Source organism: Enhydra lutris, unplaced genomic scaffold (assembly GCF_002288905.1).
Source record: "Enhydra lutris kenyoni isolate GAN:26980312 unplaced genomic scaffold, ASM228890v2 scaffoldscaffold57, whole genome shotgun sequence".
NCBI classification, from domain to species: domain Eukaryota; kingdom Metazoa; phylum Chordata; class Mammalia; order Carnivora; family Mustelidae; genus Enhydra; species Enhydra lutris.
In genome coordinates this window covers 8,748,953-8,768,621 of record NW_019154141.1, presented here as the reverse complement: position 1 = coordinate 8,768,621, position 19,669 = coordinate 8,748,953, and the positions used below count along the sequence as shown (strand labels likewise).

At 52.5% G+C, this 19,669-nt stretch overlaps 1 protein-coding gene across 1 annotated transcript; it reads left to right on the top strand.

Annotated features, from left to right (window-relative positions):
* Positions 1-6,506: 6,506 nt before the first annotated feature.
* LOC111158167 (angiotensin I converting enzyme) lies at positions 6,507-17,136 on the top strand. The gene is given in 13 exon segments (XM_022520065.1): positions 6,507-6,580; positions 6,680-6,830; positions 7,229-7,387; positions 7,658-7,745; positions 7,953-8,096; positions 8,858-9,049; positions 9,164-9,261; positions 9,371-9,543; positions 9,853-10,344; positions 11,822-11,920; positions 12,375-12,497; positions 16,031-16,215; positions 16,742-17,136. Coding segments are annotated over 13 exon segments (2,373 nt in total).
* The last annotated feature ends 2,533 nt before the right edge of the window (positions 17,137-19,669 follow it).

Here is a 19,669-nt window from a genome sequence, read left to right as displayed (position 1 = left end):
AAGGGGACTCTGGGAAGCAAAGAGGGAGCAGACATTCTGGGCTTCCGGCCTTGCCTTTCCACTTGCCTCGGGAGCCCTGCCCCAACTGTTCCCGTAAAATGGCAGGTCTTTAAGATGGAAGGCTCCCAGCTGTCCTCTGGTTCCCTGGGGGAGGAGCCTTGCATGTGTCTGACTCCCTGAGGGCACAGCACTGTTCCCCTTGGTCGCCTTAGGCTCCTGCCTGCACCAGCTCCATGTCTGCTTGTGTGACTAGACGAAGCTCCCTGAGTATCGTCTGTGGGGTCCCGTGCCAGATCCCTTCTCCTCAGCTGGAGAGGGGCCCTAAATGCTGGAGCTTGGCAGGAGCTAGTGCTGAAGTAGGGATTCACTGCCGGAGGCCGCCCCTGCCCTCCCCTGAGCTCACACTCTCACCCTGAGCCTTCCCTCAGGAAGCCAAGGTGGGCTTGAGGGAGCAGAATTCTGAGGGACACTTTAATAACTTTATCATAGAAAATTCGGAAAATAGAGAAAACTAAAGATTAAAGCCCTTTATATGAACACCAAGAGACAAGCAGTGTTGACAGTTGATTGTCCACTGTTTTTCTCAGCACATATTTAAAATGAGATCATCGTATGTGACAGTTGTGTATCCTTTTCCCAGTTAACATATAATCTGTTTTTCAGATATTTAAATGCCAAGTCTAGAACCTGGCCAAAGGGAAGTTGGCAGTTTTCCAGAGCCAGAGGCTCCCATTGTAAGCCTGGTTCCCTCCCTCAGGACGCTGGGCCCAGAGCCTTTCCCAGCTTTGGGGATACCTTGACCCCAGCCAGGCCAAGCCCCCAATAACTGTCCCCCAATATCCTTTGTCCACAGGTTTTTTTTTTAACCCCCAATCTCCAGCTGCCGTGTGTGTGTGTGTGTGTGTGTGTGTGTGTGTGTGTGTTGTGCACAGACTAGGTCCTAGGGGCCTGTTCCACCGAGCAGGATGTGGAGTTGAGGTATTTTGGATATGCAAGAGGGTAGAAGTTTATGATTACTTAGGACAATGGAATTTATAAACACATCCTCTAACTAGTTCCAAGCCTTCTACCACCAATGACTTTTTAATTACTCTCCTCCCCAGCCCGGTGTTTCAAAAGCTGCCCCTCTGCCAGACAAAGATCATTGTCACAACACCCAGTTTCCTATCTTTGTGAAAGCGGGGGGGGGGGGGGGGGGGGGGGGTCCCTCTGCCTGTGGCAGCTGGTAGAACAGCCTGAGGGCACCAGCACTTAACACCCGGAGTTCTGAGCCACAGACTGAAGACAAAGAAACTTAACATTGGGGTCAGCCTGACCAGCTTTATCCCCTGCACCTTTAGAAATACTAAAATTGCTTAGATTTCTGTTGCTGCCTCCTTGGGTCTACCTGGAAGAAGGCAGAGGAAGGGTAGGGGGTGACAGCAGAAAGAGAGGTCATTCTGGCATTTTCTACCAGTGGCCCTGAAGTCTGAGCCCTTCTCTGTGTTGTACCTGCTAATGTCTGATGGCTGATCACTCCTCCGTGACCAGCTCTTACGTACGAGGGCCAAAGATGAGCATAGTTGCTGGACAGTTTCTCTGATCTCTCAAACCCCCTCTTGTCCCACGTTGGCTCTAATATAAGTGAATCCGGTGGCTTTGGATTATGTCCAAGTCAAATCCTGCCTCTGTAATTACGACCTATGTAACCTGGAGAGTTCTATTTTCTGAGCCTATGAAACAGTTCTTGCAAATCCTCCTATGGTTGCTGCGAAGATTAGGTGAGATAATATGCAACTTTCTGTATAGAGTTCCCTCTCTTGATAATGAATACATCACCTCCCCCAGTCACGGGCTGTGAGAGCAGGAAAGTCAAGCAGAGATCAGCCCCTCACTAGACAGGTGGAGGGAAAGGTCCAGAGCAGCTTGCTGGAGACAGCTGAGTGCCCACATTTCCCTCCGGTGCCTTCCAGGAACTTTCTGTGGTTTCTGCGCCATTGACTTCCCTAGAGTGCAATGAGCTTGTTCACTTGGGGACTCCGCTTCCTTCAGTTCTGGAAACGAGGGCATCATCTCTTTGAATGTCACTCTTCCCTTCCTATCCAGGCTCCTCTCCGGGGACTCCTACCAGATGCTGCTCAGAGCTTTCTCTTTTGCCCTCTGTGTCTCCCAAATCCTTGCTCGTAGTTCTCATCTCTTTCTCTGTCCTGCGTTCCAGGGGATTCCCCAGTCATGTCTTCGAAGGCTCCGGTTCTGCATTTCGATCTGTGGCTTCTCCTGCCCGAAGGGATTTATGTGGTTCCGATGTCATAACTCTTTTTTTCATTTTCGCATCTCTCCTTCAAATCTCCTGTGTGTTCACAAAAGCCCATTCTTGCTTCATGGATTCTATGGATTCTTTTATCTTCATGGATTATCTTCATTATCTTCATTATATTCATGGATTCTTTTATCACTTTAAGATCTGTATTTTTTTTAAGTCATGGTAAAATGTACGTACCATACACTATACCATTCTGTCTTTAAGCGCGAGTTCAGGGGCACTGAGGACATTCATACTGTCCTGCAACCATCACCACCATATTTTTCAAGTCCCTGCTTCCAATTCTTTTGAATGTGGGCCCCATATTGCGATTGCTTGATCATATGGTAATCCTATAATTTTTTAAGGAGCCACCACACTACTTTTCACGGTGGCTGCACTATTTTATATTCCCAGCGGCAATGCGCAAGGCTTCCAGTTTTTCCATGTGTTGGCCAACAGATGAGGTTTTCTGGGTAGTTTGGTAATAATCATCCTAGCAGTATCTCCTGGTTTTGATTTGTATTTCCCTAATAATTAATAATAGTATCTTTTCAAGTGCTTATTATCTGTTTATACCTCCTCTTTAGAGAGATGTCTATTCAAGTCCTTTGCCCCCCGCTGAATTGAGTTTTTTGTTTTTTTTTTTAATTGTCCAGTTTGGGAGTTCTTTATATATTCCAGATCTGAATCACTTACCAGATGTATGATTTATGAACACTTTCTCCCTTTCTGTGGGTTGTCTTTGTGCTCTGTTGTTAACATCCTTTGATGTGCAAAGGTTTTTTAAATTGATGAAGTCCAGTTCGGTTTTCGTTGTCATTGCTGTCTGTGTTTTTGGGGTCCTAGCCAAGACAGCACTGACAAATCGAATGTCAGGAAGCCTTTCCCGGGTAATTTCTTGAAAGAGTTTCATGATCTTAGCTCTTATGTTTAGGTCTTTAATCCAGTTTCATTTACTTTTTCCATATGGTGTAAAGATCTGTATTTTAAGTCCTTTCCAGATTGCTCCAAGACCCGTCCTTCCCCAGGTGTGTCTGTCATTTAGCAAAGGCTCTGGAGCCAGAGCATGGGGATTTGAGTCCCACCTCCACTTTTCGCCAGCTGTGTGACTGTGAGCAAGTTCCTCAACCTCTCTGTGCCTCCGTTTCCTCATCTCTAAAGTGGAAGTGTTGATCACAGTACATACCTCATATGTTTTTTACGAGGATGCCTATACTAAAAGCTCTCAAAGAGTCCCTAGCACCTGGAAAAGTACTCAGAGGAGACTGGTGAGCACCAATGACCCTCACAGCACTGTCCTTTCTCTTGGTCATCTTGACCTATGAGCCAGTTTCAGTGGGAATATTCTTCTTCAGGGTCACATGCGCACAGCATGTGCATGTGTTGTAAAGATGTTCCCAGGGTCAGGTTCATGGTTGCTTCTTGTAGGACCCCCTTAGAAAGGAAGCCATCTGCCAGCTCTCAGCTCAACGGAGGATCAGTTCTCCCCCTGCAGGCCGCCATGCTGCAGCGCTTTGAACACGGATGTACTCAGATTTCCCATTCGGCCCCCACTCACTGTGGCATGAACCCTCTTTGTCTCCCCAGCATCTGAACAGTTCCCTTTCTTGCTTCCCATCTCAGCTCTGTAATTTGCATTTTAAAAAGCACTATGTTGGGGGTACCTGGGTGGCTCAGTCAGTTAGGCTTCTGCCCTCAGCTCAGGTTGTGAACTCAGGGTCTTGGGACTGAGACCCACATGGGGCTCTCTTCTCATTGGGGAGTCTACCTCTCCATCTCATTCTCCCTCTGTGCTCGCGCGCTCTCTCTCAAATAAATGAATAAAATCTTAAAAAAAAACCAACACTATTTTTAAGCCCAAATAGCCAAAGCAATCTTGAGAAAGAAGAATAAAACGGGAGGCATCACACTTCCTATCTTCAAACTATGTACCAAAGTCATTGTATTCAAAACAGTATGGAACCAGCATAAAAACAGACATATAGATCAATGGAACAGAATAGAGAGCCCCCAAATAAACCCACTTATATATGGTCAACATATTTATGACAAAACAGCCAGGAATATGCACTGGGGAAAGGATAGTTTCTTCAATAAATGGTGTTGGGGAAGCTGGACAGCCACATGCAAAAGAATGAAACTGGGGCCCTATCTTACATCATGCGAAAAAGTCAACTGAAAATGCATTAAAGAAACAAGCATGAGGCCAGAAGGCATAGAACTCCTATGAAAACATAGGTGGTGAGCTCCTAGACATTGGTCTTGCCAAGGATTTTTTTTGGATTTGACACAAAAAACAAAGATAACAAAAGTAAAAATCAACAGGTGGGATGACATCAGACTAAAAAGCTCTTACACAACAAAGTCAATCATCAGCAAAATGAAAAGGCAACCTACAGAGCGGGAGCAAATACTTGCAAATTACGTATCTGATAAGGGATTAATAGCTGAAATATATAAAGAACTCTTACAACTCAAAACAAACCAATTAAAAAATGAGCAGAGGAACTGGATAGATATTTTTCCAAAGACAAAATACAGATGGCCAACAGGTGCAAGAAATGGTGGCCAACATTACTAAACATCAGGGAAATGCAGATCAGGACCACAATTAGCACCTCATGCCTGGTAGAAGGGCTGTTATCAAAAAGAAATAACAGGTGCGGGCAAGGATGGGGAGAAAAGGGAACCCTTGTGCGCTGTTGGTGGGAATGTGAATTGGCAGCCACTATAGACAACGGTATAGCGCTTCCTCAAAAAGTCAAAAATAGAACACTATATGACCCAGCAATTTCATTTCTGGGTATTTATACGAAGAAAATGAAATCCCTGTCTTGAAAAGTTATCTGCACTCCTGTGTTCATCGCAACACAACTTACAATAACCAAGACACGGAAACAACCTACGTGTCTAATGACAGGTGAATGGATAATGAAAAGGTGGTAAAAAACTGAGCCCATAGACATAGAGAACAGATTCGTGGTTGCCAGAAGTGGGGGTGGGAGGGTCGGCAAAATGGGTAAAGGTGGGCAAAAGGCATCAGCTACTGGTGATAATATAAATAAGTCCCGGGAAACGTAAGGTACATCACGATGACTATCGTTAACGACCACAAAATTCTGTATTTTATCAAGCATGTCTATATGCTTGAAGCAGAACTCAGTCAGCCAGCTTACCCAAAAGTGTCACTGATTTTTTTCTTTCCTGGTGTTTTAAATAATTTTGATCATAGCATCATATCTGGAGGGTTATTTGGTCAGTTTTTCTGGGGGATGTCGGCTCAGGCGAAGAGGTGAAGCACCTGGGAGATTGTGGGTACACCTGGGCTGAGAAGGGGGAGTGAAAGGAACATAGGGTCGAAGGCATGTGAGTGTGGAGGAAAGCAAATCTGAGCAAAAAATCCCAAAGGGAGATAGATGGGCTCATCTCCCACACGCTAAGTGTGTCAGGCTAGTGGGGAGTCACCAGGCCAGCAGAGAGCTGGGGTCTTGCCAGCTGGTGTTCCAAGCAGGCTCAGGTACTCAGGGACATGCATCTTGAGTGGAAGGTGCCAACCACTCATTCCCCAGAGCCCTCACAGCCCTCTGCCCTCTGTGCTTCTTCCTGACTGCAAACTCATAGCATGAGGCTATCCCTGGGGAAACAGATTTAAGGACAAGGGGAGGGGAGGAAGGGTCCTGCGTCGCCTGAGGGATGATCACACATCCCATAAGAGAGAAGGAGGCCAAAAACGAGAACATAAGAGGTTAGGTCAAAAGAACAGGGAGAGACAACTGGGCTTCCAGATTCCAGAGACCCAGAGACATCACTTCCATACTTCTAACCATTCACTCACCCATTCATCTTTCTATCCACCTTCTCAGAGGTAATGCCAGCCTGCGGAGGGCAGGGGTCTCACCAATCCCCGGCCAAGGTCCAAGGGTGGTTCCAATGCCAAGGAAAAGTGACCAAGTGGACCAAAATAAGCTTTGGCCTAAAAATCAAGAGCCCTGGTTCTCTTCTTGGCTCTGCCACTCGTAGCTGTGTGAACCAGGTCATGTGGCTTGACCTCAGTCTCCTCACCTGTAAAATGGGAACAGTTGGACCAGAAGGTGGGTGGAGGTTTTCCAGTTCTGACATTCCATGGCTAACCCTTCAGCTCCTGATGTCACAATATGGAGCTGGACTGCGATTGGCCCACAGCCTCACCCAGCTCTGCTGTTCTCTTGGCCATGGGCACAAGATGGACTTGCCATGGACCTTCCCTATTTGTGCTCTTCTGTTATGGGCAGCTCTTGCCTTGGCTCAGGACCGAGGATGATCAGAGCTTAGGTGGGGCTGGGACCTGAAGGAACCGGGGACCAGACAAGGGGACCAGTTAGGGGCAGGCCCCTCCCAGGACATCATGATGCCCACCTCCTTCTCCGCAGACAAGTTCTACAATGAGACCGTGGCAAAGGCGTTCCTGCAGTTTTATGAACAGACCGCCCAGGTTGTGTGGAACCAGTTCATGGAGGCCACGTGGAACTATGTTACCAACATCACCAAGAAAAATCGGGAGGAGATGGTGTGGTACCACCTCAACTCCAGCCCCTTCTCCCCTTGCTCTTCTCAGGGATCTGGGGGGATTGGGGGAATCATACCTTCTGGCCCCTGTCCAGAGCTAGAGGAAGGAGGGAATCCCCAAAGTACATGTCAAAGCAGGCTGCAAGCTCTGGGCCTCTTGCTGGCCCGAGAAGCTCCCTGGGCCAGAATCTCTGGTTTCTTTCCCCTTATAAATATCACCTCCTTGCTTTTAAGGACCCAGGCTCCTCCCCTTCTCCCTCTTAGCGAATTTCCAGTGATTGTGACCCCTTAAAGTAGGCTTTGGGAGGAGGTTGGGAGGACTGTGACCCTGGAGTTCAATGTGGGGCCCTTCCTCCCTCCCCCAATTTCCCATGGTAAATATGGTGACCCTCATTCCAGCTGCACAAGGACTCAGAGAGGTCCCGGCACATGCTGTACTTTGGCACCCGGGCCCACCTGTTTAAGACCTCCAGGTTCCAGGACCCGGCTGTGAAGCGCATGCTGAGTAAGCTGCAGACCATAGACAAGGCGGCCCTGCCCCAGGACGAGCTCCGGGAGGTGATGGACGGAGCCCCCAGGTCTCCAGGCACATGCTCCCCACCCCAGGGGTGGGTGGGCTGGCCGGGAGGGAAGCCAGACTGCCTGGGCAGGAGGGGGAGGGGGATGGGCAGGGCTAGAGTTTCCTGGGTGGTGGAGGGTGGGAGGAGAGAAACAGAGGCTGGCGGGAAGATGCCTCAGACAGGCCTGCCCCTCCCAGCTGGTGGGGCTAGTGCTGGGGGTGGGCCCACGGGTGCAGGCCTGCTCTAGGTGACACCTGCCCCACCCCAGTACAACCAGCTTCTGGCCTACATGGAGACGACATACAGCATGGCCCAGGTGTGCCTGAATGAGGGACCCTGCCTGCCCCTGGAGCCTGGTGAGCCCTCAAGCCTCATTCCAGTCTAACCCCAGAGTCTCCAGCATGGGCCCCTTCCACAAGCCTAGCCCCCACCCTCCATGCCCCAGCTGCACTCACTTGTTGGAGGGTGTGGCGGGGGGAGGGGTGGTCTGCTGAGGCAGGAGAGGGCAGGAGGCAGGCAGGAGTGGGCGGGTCCCACCTTGGCTCCTTTTTCCCCTGGCATAGACCTCCAAGAAGTCATGGCCACCTCCCGGGACCAGAAGGAGCTGCTGTGGGCCTGGCAGGGCTGGCGGGATGCTGTGGGTCGTCAGCTCCGCCTGACCTTTGACCGCTACGTGCAGCTCAGCAACAAGGCTGCAAAGCTCAATGGTGAGGCCCCCACCCCCCCCAACCCCGGCCAGCCCAGTCTGCGCAGATGGCACAGGGCGCAGGCCTCGGTGGGAAGGGCAAAGCAGATTCTGCAGGGGATAAGGGCAATAGTAGGACCTGGAGATGGGGACCCTGAGCCCTGCAGCTGGGGGAAGCAAAGGGGTTTCATTTACCACCATTAGTCTACAGATATCGCTTGAGCACCTACTGTGTGCCAGGCCCTGGAGCGGTTCTAAAGATTTGTGGGTGAAAAGACAGAAGATGCCCATCCTCCTAGGCAGGGCCTACGATCGGGGGACAGACAAGATTTGTGCAAATGCACATCTCTGGACAAGTGCCCAGAGAGAAGGGGAAGAGAAGGCCTCAGGACACTTCCCCAAGGCCTGAAAGAAGGCAAGCAAGAAGTGGAAGAGCCGCCTAGGCCCCACAATGGGAGGATGTGAGAGGAGCCAGGTGGTCTTAGGGCTTGGACAGGTGGGGTTCGAGGTGGGCCTGAGGACCAGGGCCTCACTGGGTCCTATCCAACCAGGCACGGTAGGAGCATGGAGTGTGTACTTTGCCAAGTGCTTTTCCACCCCTGATCTCATCCAGTCTGAACTTGACCTTGGGAAGCACATTTCCCATTTGGCAGATGAAGAGCCTGAGGAACAGGGAGGTCAAACGGCTTCCCCAGAAAGTGCCCGGGGTCTCCTGCCTGCCAGGCCGGCGCTGCAGGAAGGGTGGGTGGTGAGTGCATCTGAGCTCCCCCTCTCCTGTCCTAGGTTACACAGACATGGGGGCCTTGTGGCGGTCCAAGTATGAGTCTGACACGCTGGAGCAGGACCTGGAGCAGCTCTACGAGGAGCTGCAGCCACTGTACTTGAACCTGCACGCCTACGTGCGCCGGGCCCTGCACCGCTACTACGGGCCCGAGCTTATCGACCCGAGGGGGCCCATCCCCGCTCACCTGCTGGGTAAAGCCCTTGCTGGTAGCAGAGTGGGGTGGGCAGAGCGGGCCTCCAGGCTGGCCCCCAGCAAAGAGAGGGGCATTCCCCGGACTCCTCTGAGCCCCTGCACGCCCCTTCCAGGGAACATGTGGGCTCAGTCCTGGGTCAACATCTTAGACCTGGTCCTACCCTTCCCAAAGAAGCCCCCTGAGGATATCACAAAGAACATGAAAAGCCAGGTTAGTACTGGTCCTCCCTCTGCCCCTGCTGGCGCTGCCCCACTCCCCCATCCCCCATATCCCCCCCTGCTCCCCGGGCAGGGCCCCACGCAGCCCCTCTTCCCCACAGCACTGGAAGCCCTCCAAAATGTTCGAAGAGGCGGATAAGTTCTTCACCTCCCTGGGGCTGCTTTCCACCCCTCCCAGCTTCTGGAAAAAATCCATGATGGAAAGGCCAGCTGACGGACGGGAGGTGGAGTGCCACGCCTCCGCCTGGGACTTTTACAACGGCAAGGACTTCAGGTCTCACCCTGCGCCAGCACCACCCTCCCGCCCCTCTCTCACCCTTCTTCCCCTCCACCGGCTCCTCCTTCGTCCACTGGTCTGAGGAGGTGCGTCAGGAGGTGTGTGAGCAGGGCTGGAGCCCGGAGGCAGAGGAGGATGTGAGCTGGTAACGTGGGTGAGGGGTACCCAGAGTGAGAAGCAACAGTACCCAAGGCCCTGATGATCTCCAGCCCGACTGCCCCAGTCCCTCCGTGGAGTCTGAATCCAGAGATCTCCCCTTGTCCCAGGGCCTCCCCGTGCTCCTTGACCCCTGCCCTTTAACCCTAGGATAAAGAAGTGCACCGAGGTGACCATAGAAGACCTGCTCTCCATCTTCCACCAGATGGGCCATATCCAGTACTTCCTGCAGTACAAGAACCTCTCTATGATCTTCCGCGCAGGCGCCAACCCAGCCTTTGAAGAGGCCGTGGGGTCCATGATCACCCTCTCGGCCTCCTCCCACAAGCACCTGCTCAACAGAGGCCTGCTCAGCCACCAGCACCAGGACTCAGGTGATGGGGACCAAGAGAACCATAGCAGGGCCACCAAGCCTGAGGCTGCCCCCTGGGCTCTCTGGGAAAAGCTGAAGGGAAGGTGAGCCAGGAGCCACCTCCTAACTGCACCCTCTTCCCCAGAGGAGGAGGTCAATTTCCTGATGGGCATTGCCCTAGAGAAGATCGCTTTGATCCCTTTCGCCTACCTGATGGACCTGTTCCGCTGGAAGGTCTTTGATGGCACCATCCGCAAGGACGTCTACAACCAGGAGTGGTGGAACCTCAGGTGGGGAGAGGATGGCCGCCCTGGGCTCTCCGCCCCCTCTGCCCCTGGTGGGCCGGGCTTCCAGGTCAGCCTCATGGATACTGCCCATGCCGTGTCCTCTCTATGATCTTCTGCGCAGGCCCCAACCCAGCCACTGCACACGCACACGCACACACACACACACATACCTGCCTCTGGTTTAGCATCCTTAGGCATGTCCAAGGTCAGAACTGGCTGCTGAAAGAGCCCGCTAGCAGTCAGGCAGCACCCCGCTTGAGCAAGGGGCATCCACGGTACGTCTCCTCACCGACCACTGGCTGTCTGATGGGAGAATGAATGGCCAGGGCACCCCATCTCCACCAGGCCTCAGTATGACCTGCTCAAGTCTGCCAGGCACAGCGTGGTTTAGGGTGACCATGAAGGGGCTGCCAGCTCTGCAGGAGGCCCTTCTGTTTCTTTGATCCTGTGCAACGTCCCAGGGTCATTCGCAGGAGCAGAATGTGTGAGCAGCCCATGGTCCCACGGCACCCCAGGGTGGCAAAGCTGGGTGCTCCTCTCTTTGTCCACTCTCCCTCCTAGCCCTCCCCCTCGCCCCCCGCCGAATTCAGGCCCCAGACTCACTAGTGAGGTTGGCAGAGTCTTGACCTTGTACTCCTCCAAGGGCAAACCCCACTAGCCATCTGGGCTTACCCACAGGGAACCTTTCCCTTCCTGGGTCAGCTGCACCTACCACCACCAGCAGGGGAATCCAGGGGCACAGGGAGAGAGGTGGCAAGTTCCTGGGCCTGAACAAGGAAGGCTCTGTCAACCGGGAGAGATACCACCCCACTGTCTGTCGACGGCAGAGCATGCCTCAGAGGCAACCAGTGAGCCAATAAACAATGAGAACTTTGCATAGACTTTGTCTCATCCCAGGGATGGATCATTTTACCCCCATCTTAGACAACACTTTGCAACAAGACTCAGTGACAGTAACTTTCCCACAGTCACACAGCCCAGAGGGTTAATGGGATCTGCCAGTGACTAGTTCTGTGACCTCACCAGTTCCTTGACCTCTACACTTTGGTCTCCTGATCTGTAAACTGGGAATGATAACAGCTCTATGCCACAGAGATGCTGGTCCGTTTTCTTCTTGGCTGTTCTTGCCAGATGAGACGACCTTGTTGATTGGTCTCTAATCGTCTTCACCATTAGGATTATAAGCAAGACCTTGCAAAGCCCATTCCCTCCCAAGTCTCCAGAACCATGATAGTGTCGAGTGAGTCTGTGTGAAGAGCTTAGCACGGTTCCTCCGCAGAGGAAGTCAGTGTTAACCACTATTACCATTTGACGCTGATTCCCAATCCCCTGTGTTTTCAACTCATTTATTTAATCTATAAAAATGCATGAAATGTCCTAGGTCAGCCAAGTCCACTTTTGGTAACTGTGCAAATACTTCTAAAGGAAGAGGCTCTGAGAACCCAGCTGGGTGGTACCGGCCCCCCATTCTCCCTGGCAGGTTGAAGTACCAGGGCCTGTGCCCCCCCATCCCTCGGACAGAGGATGACTTTGATCCCGGTGCCAAGTTCCACATCTCTGCCAGCATGCCCTACATACGGTAACGGTCTGGGCCTGCCAGCAGAGGCAGCTCTGGGAGTTGGGGGTTGGGAGTGGGGCTTGGGAACTGGGCTGAGGATTCCCAGGAAGGCCCTGGATCCAAATGTCCCCCCCACATACCCACCTGTCTGTTGGGTTGCACAGCCCACCCTGGGATAATTTGGGCTTTTAGATCAGATCCTGCATGGAGGGCAGAGCTGTTGGGAAGGTTCTAAACCATTTCTACTGTCCCCAAGAGGAGGGCAGGGAAGAAGGAGGCAAGGGCTGGTTCAGAAGGCTAAGGAGGAGAGCCCCTGGCTGAGGTGGGCCCTTGCCGAAGGAGCCTCCACCCAGAAAGACTGGCCCTGGCAGAGCCCTCGGGCCCCTGCCCATCAGAGCGGCCGGCCTCCAAATGGCTCTGGGCTTCCCACCCCTGCCACCAGCTCCCCAGCCTGCCCTCCCGTTCCTCTACCCAGGTACTTCCTCAGCCTCGTGCTCCAGTTCCAGTTCCACGAAGCGCTGTGCAAGGCCTCGGGTCATGTGGGCCCCCTGCACCGCTGTGACATCTCTAACTCCAAGATGGCTGGGAAGCTCCTGGAGTGAGTGCTCTCTTCCCTGGTTTGTTCTCAGCTCCCCCTGCCCCTGCCTGGACGCTTAGCCCCTGGCCCCCTGTCCTCACCAGGCCACCTGGGTACCTCGACCAGGCCTCATGGACCTTAGAGTGGAGGGGAAGTTCTTCCTTGTGTCAGACTGCAGTCTCTCCGACAATAATCAAAGCCCATTTCCTTGTGTGTAGCCCCTCATGCTCAGATGCACTCTCTGGCCTCTGCTGCTCACACACACACACACACACACACACACACTCATATTCACAGTCATTCTCATACCCACACACTCACACCTTCTCACACACAAGCTTGCACACACTCACTACTACACACTCCCTCGCTCACCTGTGCTCGTGGTTCCCCACATGCGCATGCTCACACACACACACATGCCAATAAATCAAACTGTCCCCGATGGGAAGTCACACTGGAGTCTGTCCTCGGCATTCAGACTTCCATCCGACCCCCTTCATCCTTTCTTACCCTTGGCAGCATTGAGGCACCCTCGGGTGCACATGGCTCTTCCCACCTCTTCCTGGAGGTGCCTGGATGCAGCTCCCATGCTGACACCGGTCGCTTTCACACCAGCCTTTGGGATGCGCTGGTCAGCGTGTGGTCCACTTTGACTCCTTACCCACAATCTTTTCTTCCTGCAATTGGGATCCAGCCATCCTTTCTATTCCTGCCTCTGCAGAGGTGGTTTTAGCCCTGAAGCAAACCTGGAGGAGGGTGGGGGGCCGACCCTATGGCGGGGAGCATTTGCTAGTAGAGGCTGGGCTCTTTGAGGAGCGCTCCTATGAGGTCTCAAGTGAGCGGGTCGGAACCTGCAGAGTGGATATGATTAGCCACATTTCATAAATAATGAAACAAAGCTAAGAGAGAAAATACGCTTGCCCATCACTCATCTAGCAAGTGGCAAAATCAGGCTTTGAGTCCCGAACTGACTCCAGAACGCATTCTCATTCACACGGTTGCTTCCACCAATCAAGGGGTCCAGGTCTGGTGAGGTTAGACTTCGGTCCGCTGGCTCCAAGGTCAGTGCTCCCACCACCCGAGATGCAGAGCCCACCCACTCACGTGGTCTTCTCCCCACTAATTTTCAACCCTTTTCAGGGGGTCCATTTCCCTGATTGGTCAAGGTCATCTTGAGTTTTATTCCTGTCTCCCAGAGGATTAACATAGCCACATAATTTAGTATCCTTCAGAAATTTAATGAGCATATTTTGATTCCACCATGGGGTTTGTCAGGAACCACTAGGACGGTTGGAGCTGCGGGACTGTTCCCCTGGCTTTGCTCCCAGGGAGGGCTGCGCCTTGCAGGCTGAGCGTCAACCTGGTCTGTTTGCTTTTCCTTCTTTCCACACTACAGGGGTTTATGATAGCCAATGGCCCGTGTTGGAGCTTTTCTGAACGTGTGGAACATTAGGGGCCTCTCTGCTCTCTGCATTCATGTCTCTGGCCTCCCATCATTTATTCATTCAGCAAACATTTACTTGTGCACGTGCCAATCAGCCTGCCCTGTGTCCAGCAGGGGGCAATGGGCCACAGGATAATGACCACACTACAAGAAAGGTGCTGGTGCGGTAGGAAAGGGCTTTGGTGAACATGCAGAGAGGGTGAGGAGGTCCCGCCAGGGGACAAGGAAGGGATCTCTGTCCCCAAAAGCAGAAGTGCAAGAAATAGTGATATCTGTTTTCTATACATCAACTCATGTTTAACTCTGAGCCTTCACCACGTGATGGGTGGGACATCTGACCTCAGTCATTCCCACCACACCCTCTCCTACCACCACCCTTAGGGCACATGAGGCTCCCAGCATCTGACATGGCACCAAAGCACCTGCCTGTCAACACTGGTCATTGCTCTCGCATCCTCACATGTGGCTATCCAGACCCCTGGATGCCAGGGAAGACCCCAAGTTCCAGGTTTAGGACTTTGAATGCTGTCTTCTGGGCAGAGGTCAGAGGAGAGGGCTCTGGGAAAGGAGGATGTCCTGAGCTTTGGAGAAATGACACAGAGCAGAGTGGAATATAGGTTGGGTGTGGGGGGTGAGTGCTTGCAGAGGAGAAGGGGGAGGGCAAGATTCTTGGCTGCTTTTTTAATATATCTTAGAATTTGACTCATCTTCCTATATGTGATTGCTCTGGGTTGGTTCTGCTGGGAATGGAGAGTTGAAGGGGATTTGATCCAAGTTCCCAAAGCCTTTGGCTCATCTGGCCGCCGTGGTAGGCCTGACCTTGTCCATGGGACACCTTGTAGCCACCTTGGAGTTGAGGGTTCCAGTTACAACCTTTGCAAGTCTCAGGTGCCGGCCACGCTGGCTGTGAGCCAGGCTTGGGTCAAACCTCTTGTTCCACTGTTTCTAAGTGGGCAGACTTTCAGTGGTCAAACTTTTCTCTCATCAGGTCCTTCCTTTCTCCCAGGACCCGCATCTGATAAAATCCTCTTACCTAAATTTAGTTGTGGGGTTTTGTTTTGCTTTTCTTTTAATCTTGATGACTTTTTCCCTGCATTTCTCTCAGATCTTAACTACATTTTCCCCTGGTGGTTTCTGTCAAAGATCCACTAACATTTAGTTTCCCTCTCATTCTTTCTCTGCTGTTTATGAAGCAATGCATACAAGCGTGTGCATGCTACCACCATGATGTGGCTTAGTCTGCACCACGGTGAAAGGTGGGTATTAATGGGACCCATTTTCCTGACGGAGAAACTGAGGCTAAGAGGAGCTGAGTTGATTGCCTGAGGTTATACGGCCCATTAATAGCACTGCTGAGTCTTGAACGTGGGTCCCGTTAGTCTAGACTCCACAGTCCTGACTTGTGGGCCTCTAGAGCCCCTTTCTCTCCTGGTCAGAACGTGGACACAGATTAAGAAGGATCAACCTATGCCCCCCACTGCCTCTGCAGGGGGCCCTAGTGGGAACAGCCTGGAACCCTGGCTTCTGCAAAACACTGTGCCCCCACCAAGCCTCAGGCTGTTCCCCCTGCCACCAAACACCGGGTGTGCTGGGTGACAGCTGACATTAAGGCAGTGCCTCAGGCAATGCATAGAGCACATCCCACGCTGGCCATCTCCCTAATCCTCCCAAACACTCCCTACAACCGGAAAGGCCCCTCCCCCACTGACATAAAGCACCTCATGGGAAACAGTGTCTCAAGACTTTATGCCTCTCTGAGTCCAGGAGAATAATGTTCATCACATAATAATAAGAAGCCCCTAACGTTTATCGCCTGCCTACTATGATTTAATCATCGGGCCAACCCTAGAAGGTAGTACTGTTATCTCCATTTTGTGAATATGGACTCTGAGACTCAGGAAGGTTAAGTCACTGGCCCGAAGCCCCACAGAGTTCAAAGGCAGGTCAGTCTTATTTCAGAGCTTGTGATTCTATCCCTGGCGCTGAGCACTGTGGGAAGAGCCTGGCTAGCAAAACCTTTTGAGGCCAGGGTGGGGGCACACGAAAGGGTCCCAGCAGCACCAGCTGATGCTCCCACACAGTCTCACAGCTGTATCCGATCTTCCAGAGACACCCTAAAGTTAGGCTCCAGCAAGCCCTGGCCAGAAGTTCTGCAGAAGATAACCGGCCAGCCCGAAGTGTCCGTAAGAGCCCTCATGACCTACTTCAAGCCCCTGCTAAACTGGCTGGTCACCGAGAATGTGCGCCATGGGGAGATCCTGGGCTGGCCAGACTTCAGCTGTACCTTTGAAGGTTTGATCGTGACCTTAGTGCTAGCTCTGGTACAGCCCCAAGCCCTACCCCAGACTGCCCTGGGCCAGGCCCCACCCCAACCCAGCTTTAACCCCTAACCTATCTACGACCTGGCTTGAACAAGTAACAGCCCTGTTGCTACATGGCCCAGTCTGCACCTGATGCAGCCTTGGCCAAGACCGCAGCCCTCAGCCCAGCCACTGGCTCAGTTGCTTTCCTGCACACTATTCAGCTAGAAGGCCCGGTTGAGCATAGGATGGGCTTCTTTCCTCCTGACCCTTGCACAGAGCCACCACTGGGCACCATAGGGATGTAGCCCTATCTATGCCCATCTCCTCCTCCTCTCCCTTCTATTCCTCTTTCTCACCCTCCTTCCAGGGCAGTGCCCTCACGTGTGGCTTGGAAGGTAGGTGCCTGAGGCTGAGGGAGGAGGCCAGTGGCAGTCAGGTACTCTGATTTCCTTGGGGCACCCCAGGGCTCTTTCCCTCCTTCTGCCAGCTCTACAAGACTCCCATGTCTTCCACAGAAAAAGACACAGACAAGGTGACGTTTCTGAGTCTGGAGCTGGACCCTGACCAGGCCAAATTTGGGCAGTGGGTGTTGCTGGCCCTCAGCTTGTTCATGTTCCTGCTGGCCCTACTGCTGGCCTGCAGGTTGTACTTCCGGGAAAAAAGGTCACTGTCCCAGGACACCAACGCCCAGGACACTGGTTCACGGGACTCCGGTGCCCCCGAGAAACAGCCCAAGGCCTACTTCCTGGGTGTAGCCATGGCACCCCGCCTAGCTGCCAGAAGACAGTGGATCCTGCTGGGCATCTGCCTGGTCCTGACGCTGTGCTCAATCTGCCTGATCATTCGGATTTTCACACAGCACTACAGGAAGCCTCCGTGGATGAGAGCTGAATGGTGGAGCTGGGACTAGACACCAGTACGACTGGTGAGGCTGGAGGGCAAGAGGAGGGCAGTCAAGGCAGAGAGGGCTGAGGGGCTGGGGAGGAGACCGCTTGAATGCAATGCATAGTGTCCAGCTGCAGTTGGGTGCAGCTGTGGCCGATCTGGGTACATGGGGGTTCGTAACTGTGTGTCTGGAACTCATGTATGTGCGCAGGCTACTGACTTGTGTGATTTCGTGTATGCTCTGGCTTCCAGACCAACCTCCATCCCCTAGGGAGGCCTCAGGAACCATGGTTTTAGCGACCCAGTGACTATGGCATTCCAATCCCATTCCTCACCCCAATTCATGCCCCAAACTGTTCTTCCCACAGCCTGTGAGGCTGGGCCAGGACATACCCAAGGAATGTCCTCTCTGGCTAGAAACAGGACACTGCTTCAATCCTCTTATAAAACATAGTCAAGTAGAACCAGACATTCTGTACAAATTGCTAGTGCCCGTTCATGAGCACTGTGCTCCGTGGGCTACCTCGCACATTTTTCTGCTGATCCCCTGGCCTACCCTGTGTTGGGCTGCATAATCCAGCCCCAAAAGCTGTTTGCCAGCTGCGTGAGATGCAACATGGCCCTCCCTAGCCCAGTCCCAGCTCCCAAATGGAGACAGTGGGGAGCTGGGCACCAAGCCAGGCTTGATTAATGATTGACTTCTTTAATATTTAAACAAAGCTCATCTCCAGCCACTCCGCTCCAGAGATGGCCTTGTTCAACACACACACACCTGCTGCCTGGCCTGTTGCCCTGGGGACGGAGCACAGGGCAAACAGCACCTTTCCAGGCTCAGTGGGGGAGGGGAAAACGGGATGAAGAGAGCTGTAGGAGGGCATTTGGGAAATGAGTAGTCTGGGACAAGCTTGAAAAGAGAGAGCCTCTGCTCCTTCCTCTTCTAGCCCTTTCTTTCTGGCCTGGGTCTGCCCACCACAGGGATGCCATATCCAATACATGTAGGCTCACTGAGTTGGGAATGAGGCTCCAAGGGTGAAAATCAGTGCCTGTCAGAGATTAGGGGAGTCTTGAGGCAAGTAGCCTCATAACCAGTAACCGCAGAGACAGGCAGTAGGGCTACGGTTGAGTTGGTGGGAGCGTAGTGAAAAGATGGGACTGGCTCTGTCTAGGTTAAGGATCTGAATCCAGATGTCAAGGGTTCAGGGAACAAGAGGGACTGGGCTGAGATCTCCATGGATCCTACCTCTGCCCCAGGTTTCAAGAAGTCTTCCTGAGTTCTAGCTAAACCCAAGAAATCCCTGCTCTGCCTGCAGGCTCCATAGCACTCTTATTTGATGTTTCTGTCACTGCTTTTACTTTGCTGTGGTGTAATGTCCTTATTTGTCCCCATTACTAGCTGGTAGCTCTGTAAGGACAGGACACCCATCAGGAGTGTGCCCCTGCATAATATCTTTAGCCAGCAAAGGCCATAGAACATGGTGGAGACTTGGAAAATGTTTGAAAGTGAATGAATGAGTATCCCACTGCCCAAGTCCCCCCTCAAAGCTCAGCATCCTGCTCTGAGTCCACGAAAAACAGCCCCACTTTTCCTCCACAGCCAGCCTGCACCCCCAAATAAGGGGCAGCCAGGACATCTCTGCCCCCCTAGGAGGCCACACTTGCAGCCTTCCCATTCCCCAGCCACAGTGGCCAGCCAGGCCCCCATCCGGCATTGTGGCTCTGCGTGGCAAAGGCACACCCAGCCCAGGACTCCAAGCCTCTCATCTGGACTCCAGCAGAAACCTCACTGAGCCTCCTTGTCCATCCTCTCTCCCCCACCCACCATTGTAAAGTTTCTTTCACTGGAATATTTCCTTCGTGTCTAACTGCCTAAGAACTTGCTTGTCCATCAATTAAATCTAGATGTTCAAAATGGCATCCGAGGGTCTTTATCAATTCCCCTTTTGTCCAAACTTCACCTCTCCCATGCCCCAGCTGAGCCCCTTGGCACTGCTTCCACCACTGGCCTTTGCCTAAGGTGCATGCCCCATTTGAATGCTTGCCTTCCAAGGCCTGACTCAAAACTGTTCATTGGACCCTCTGCAAAGCTCCAAGACCAGCCACTGATGTGCTCAGTGAACAGTGATCATCTCTCCCTCCTCTCCAAGAAGCCTATTTCAATAAACCTCACCCCATCCCCATCTGCTCTGCTAGTGTATTATTTTCAGTCAGTACTCAGACATTTTTATCAGTGGTCACTTGCTAATAGGTGGCTTTAAATCTGCCCCCCCCAACACAAGCAGTGCAGGTAGGCTAAGAGCTCTCAGGCCTCTGAAGAAGATACCTTATTGTATATTTCTTGTATACCTCCATATGTACTCCTACCCATGTTCCCAGGGCCAGGGCCGTGTTGAGCTTGCCACTTAGGAGCTCTGCATGTTGCGCTGGGATTCAGCTGGAGGGCAAACTCGGCAAGGGTGGATTAAGGGTTGTTTTGTTGTTGTTGTTGTTTGTTTGTTTAAGATTTCATTTATTTATTTGACAGAGATCACAAGTAGGCAAAGAGGCAGGCAGAGAGAGAG